Raw genomic sequence first — 4,860 nt, forward strand, 5'->3', positions numbered from 1 at the left:
TCTGGTCTCCTCAGGTCCTCTGGTCTCCTCACCTGTAACAGGTGTGTTGACGTGTTTGTCTCTTTTTGTCTCTTCAGTGTTTCTGTCTCCTGTGAGAGGACGAGGCTCAGCTCTGTCTCTCTGCGTGTCTCTGCTGTGTCCTGAGCTGCTCCCAGATGTCCTCAGATGAAATCTTGTCTTCAGCCTGCTCAGGGCAGGTTGTCTACAAGCAGAGCAGCTAATTTCATTTGTCCACAGCAAACTGCAGCACGTCCAGCTGAGAGGGGAGAGAACGCTGCGCCGGTCTGCAGCAGCCTTCTTCAGCCCGAGGCGGTCAGACGGTYGGATCCCCTGCCAGGTTCTGGAGACGGGACAGAATCCTTCTGCTGCATCCGTCCTGTGATGCTGCTGTGAATGAGTGAGACTAACAAGTGGTTGCCATGCAGCAGCAGCAGCAGCAGCAGCAGCCTGCTTCAACACACAGACAGAGAAACTGAATGATAATGAGGAGGCAGAGAGTAAAGCAGCAGCAGGACAGGAGCTGCGTCCCTCTGAAGACCCCCTCCTCTAACAGGCTGAAGACCAGAGACAGAACCGCAGTGATGGACGGACCAATGGACACACGTCTCACAGCTCCAAGGAGGAGTTGTTGGAAACAAACGGCAGCAACAGGTCTGTAAGGATGTCTGCAGAACGATGGTGAGAGCCCTGATCGTCCTCCTGAACGTCTCACTGCAGTCTTTCTGTCCCCTCCCTCCCCACGTCTCAGTGCAGTGTCCTCCCTGTCGTCCCCGTGTCCTGGTCTCTCTTTGTTTCTGTTTATTGTTGACATGTCACCTGAGACACCTGCTGCTTCATGTCCAACATCTGGCCTCAGGACTCGTGGGACCAGACCGGTCCAGCGGGTTTTGTTGTTTAATTAGTGACAGGATGAGTCTGCTCACATGCAACAGGTAGACATGTTGGACTGCAGCCTCAGGAGACGTGGCGTTCTGAGTCTGCATGTTTGTGTGGACCAGCTGGTCCTGGGGGGTCCATGTGGGACCAAAGACCCCAGCTTCAGTCTCTGCTCATGTTAGCTGTCCTCTGCAGAGCTGGACTCGTCTCCAGACCTCCRTGTCTGTCATTTTATTTGTGTGAATTTTGATTCAGCATCTRAAGCCTCAGTTATGTTTCTTTTAGCAGGTAGTTAGCATCTGGATACTTTCAGCTAGAGTTTTACTCCACTTAGCATTTAGCTAAAGTTTTCCCAGTTTTAGCTTTAAGCCAGTGTCTTCCTACTATTACCTAGCCTGTTAAAACTTTATTTAGCATTATGCTACTTTTAGCTAATATTCTGATACTTTCAGCTTTTAACTAGAGTTTTGCTAAAAATTTTCAGCTAGCATTATTTAATTAGCATTTTCCTTCTTTTAGCAAATATTTTTCTGTTTATAACTATATTTGTGCTTTTTAGCATTAGTTAGCACTTTTGCATATTTGAGTGTTTTTGTATTTTAGCTAATGTTTATCCAGTTTTAGCTTTAAGCCAGTGACTTGTACGGAGCCCGCGAGGKGACATGGGAGATTTTTTTCTTTYGCRTTCCCTCGCAAAAGTTGTTWATCACTGTTGTGCTGCCGGTTTATTAACAAACTCACATGTTCACCATTAGTGAGTTAGCYTACTGCTTTAATTCAGCTTCACAATGAATATATCACACAGACACACATGTATGTCACATGAAGATATTTTAACACAGTGCAGCCACGCAACATCAATGTCAATGTCACAAACATGTGGCGACACATCCTGTTTTGGTAACCGGATATTTCAAAATAAAAGTCTGATTTAATTCAGTTCATGTACAAACAAACTTTTGCGTGGGAACGCGAAACAATTTTGCGAGGTAACGCAATAGTATTTTGTGGAAACGCAAAAGAAAAAAATCCCCCCATGTCCCCTCGTGGGCTCCGTAGACTTGCTACTTTTACGTAGCCTTGTACGATTTTGTTTAACATGTGCTACTTTTAGCTAACATTCTGACACTTTCAGCTTCTAACTAGAGTTTTGTTTTTTTTAGCTAGCAGTTTTCTTCTTTTATCAAACATTTTTCTATTTTTAGCAATATTTTGTGCTTTTTAGCGTTAGTTAGCACTTTTGTATACTTAAGAGTGTTTATTTATTTTAGCTGTTTTGCTACCTTTAGCTTTAAACCAATGCTAAACTCCAGAACTGGCCTACCTCAAACTAGCATTTTGCTCCTTTAGCTTGTGTCCTGCTTATTTTAACTGAAAGAACTCAAAGTTGTTCAGCTCTTAGCATTCACAACTTATTTTCACAGAAAAGTTTTTATGTCCCGAGTTTTAACCTGTAAATATTCAGTTAAATATGAATCGTTTAATAAAAGTTTATTTAGCGTATTAATGATGACGCACACCGCTGTTCTTGGTGAAACCTCAGATTAATTTCAGTATTTTGATCAGATCCAGACCAGATTGTGCAGTTTTGCACACCTGTAGTCCTCCATGAGCTCTAACAGGTAAAAGACCAGGAGGATCTGCCAGCTCCARTCAGAGACACCTGTGTCCCGTGTGTCCAGGTAACATGCAGGCCCCGTCAGACCAGACCTGAGGCTCCTGGATGTGGCTTCACCATGAGCAGCCTGCACTTCAACCACTCGCTCGCTGCCATGAACGGGAACGACGTGATRGCGCACTCTCTGACTCTGGAGCAGAAGACGGCGTTCGCCTTCGTGGGGATGCTGCTGGTCTTCCTGGGGCTGCTGATAGTCCGCTGCTTCAGGATCCTGCTGGACCCTTACAGCAGCATGCCCTCCTCTAACTGGGCCGACGGCATTGAGGGGCTGGAGAAGGGGACGTTCGAGTACGCCCTGACCTAAAAGCCAGGGACAGGAAGAGCTGAGCGTCCACTCGGCGTCTCTCTGYGATGTGACAGGAAGGTTTACAGCTGCTGGGTCACTTCCTCCGCCCTTCAGCTGAGACCCGTTTAGMTCATCGACTGACTCACAACTTGGCTGGAGCTCCTTTAACACAAACCTCCATGTTGGATGTCTTTCAGAGGYGGATTCTGTGGGACAGGGTCGGGGACAGTGAAGACTCAGGGACAAGATCCTTTCTGTGGACAAACTGGTCRCAGCTTTGCACAGCAGGAGGGTTCAGCACAAGAATGTGAACAGGTAGAAACAGGGTACCTGAGGGACTCCCTCACCGGGCTGCAACTGTTGCTGAATGTTTTTGTTGCCGTCGGATAAATTCTGAGTGTTTGTGAGAAACAGATCAAAGCTTTCAATTCTGCACTTTTCATTTGAATGAGAAGCAAAACGTTTTCAGCCAACAGAAAATGTCCCGATGCCTTGTTTTTAAACGGTTAGGTTCTGCTGGGTCCAGCATGGACTGAAATACTAAACATATCATCAATCTGCTTTCTGGGTCTGGACTTTAGGGGCTGCAGAACACAGCTCCAGTTCTTGAGACATCCAGGACAAAACTTGGGTTTGAGATAGATTAGAGGTGGGTCTGAGACTCCCAGAACAAACGGAGACGGGCTTGAGATGAGTTCCAGACAGGTTAGAGACGAGTTCCAGACTGGTTAGAGACGAGTTCCAGACTGGTTAGAGACGAGTTCCAGACTGGTTAGAGACAAGTTCCAGACTGGTTAGAGATGAGTTCCAGACAGGTTAGAGATGAGTTCCAGACTGGTTAGAGATGAGTTCCAGACAGGTTTGAGACAAGTTCCAGACTGGTTACAGACGAGTTCTAGACTGGTTAGCGATGGGTTTGAGACAGGTTAGAGGCAAGTTCCAGACAGGTTTGAGATTCTTTTTTGAGACAGATTTGAGGGGAGTTCCACACAAGTTTGAGACAGGTTTGAGACGAGTTCCAGACAAGTTTGAGACAGGTTTGAGACGAGTTCCAGACAAGTTTGAGACAGGTAGATTGGCATTTGAGACAGGTTTGAGATGGGTTTGAGGCATGTTTAAGATTAGCCTTTGAGACATGTTTGAGACAGGTTTGAGATTTTTCTTTGAGACAGGTTTGAGATTAGCCTTTGAGACGGGTTTGAGACACCCGAGACATAACGCAGAAGGGTTTAAGACAGAACAAATTAGAGATGTGTCTGAGATGACAACTTTGTAAATAATCTGAAAGAAAATTTGTTGCACAATTTTTTAAACCTGTTAAAGTAAAACCAGGAAGTGTCTTTAAACATAGACGCTCTGAGGACATTTTGGAGGCGGCTCAGCTGCTGGCCTCCTCAGACTCTGTCTCAAAGAGACAACTGTTGATGCTCTGGGTTTGAAAGTTGCGCAACAAAGAGGCAACTGAACAAACTGATTTCTTTGGTCTTTCTGTTTCTAAACGAAGCAAAAYGAGTTCTCAGATCTCTGCAGCTGGTTGAAGTGAGAGGATCCTGAAGAAAGGATGGAGTTCTTCAAATCGTCCTCTTCCTCTCTGGTGWGACAAACAACAAACTTTAAAGGAAATAAAGTTTAAAAACAAAGAACTTTTCAGCCGTCGCTCCTCATCCTCAGGAGCTTCATTTCCTGTTAAAGATCAAAGGTCAGAGGTCAACTCGACACATGAACACCTTCCTCCTCTGTCCTCGAACATCTTCAGTCTTTTCCTCCGGCGCTCGTTCTTCCAGAGGACTGCTGGAATCTGGGCCGGTTCTGTTCTGAWGGACTCCTCCTCCTTAGTGCTGTGAATCTGCCTTACTGTGACCTTCAATGGGTTTCTGTGCCTTCATCTAGAAACGTTAGAGCACCTGTGTGTCTGTGTGTGTCTGTCTGTGTGTGTGTGTGTGTGTGTCTGTCTGTGTGTATGTGTGTGTGTGTGTGTGTGTGTGTGTGTCTGTCTGTATGTGTGTGCATTGCCATGACG

At 45.8% G+C, this 4,860-nt stretch overlaps 1 protein-coding gene across 1 annotated transcript; it reads left to right on the forward strand.

Moving 5' to 3' along the window:
• On the forward strand, positions 1–4,791 carry ctxn2 (cortexin 2). Its single transcript, XM_014025977.1, has 2 exons — positions 1–678; positions 2,559–4,791. Exons 1-2 carry the CDS (start codon positions 676–678, stop codon positions 2,856–2,858), a joined length of 303 nt encoding a protein of 100 aa, XP_013881431.1. The 5' UTR covers positions 1–675; the 3' UTR covers positions 2,859–4,791.
• Positions 4,792–4,860: the final 69 nt, after the last annotated feature.

This window comes from Austrofundulus limnaeus, unplaced genomic scaffold (genome assembly GCF_001266775.1).
Source record: "Austrofundulus limnaeus strain Quisiro unplaced genomic scaffold, Austrofundulus_limnaeus-1.0 Scaffold513, whole genome shotgun sequence".
Lineage (NCBI taxonomy): Eukaryota > Metazoa > Chordata > Actinopteri > Cyprinodontiformes > Rivulidae > Austrofundulus > Austrofundulus limnaeus.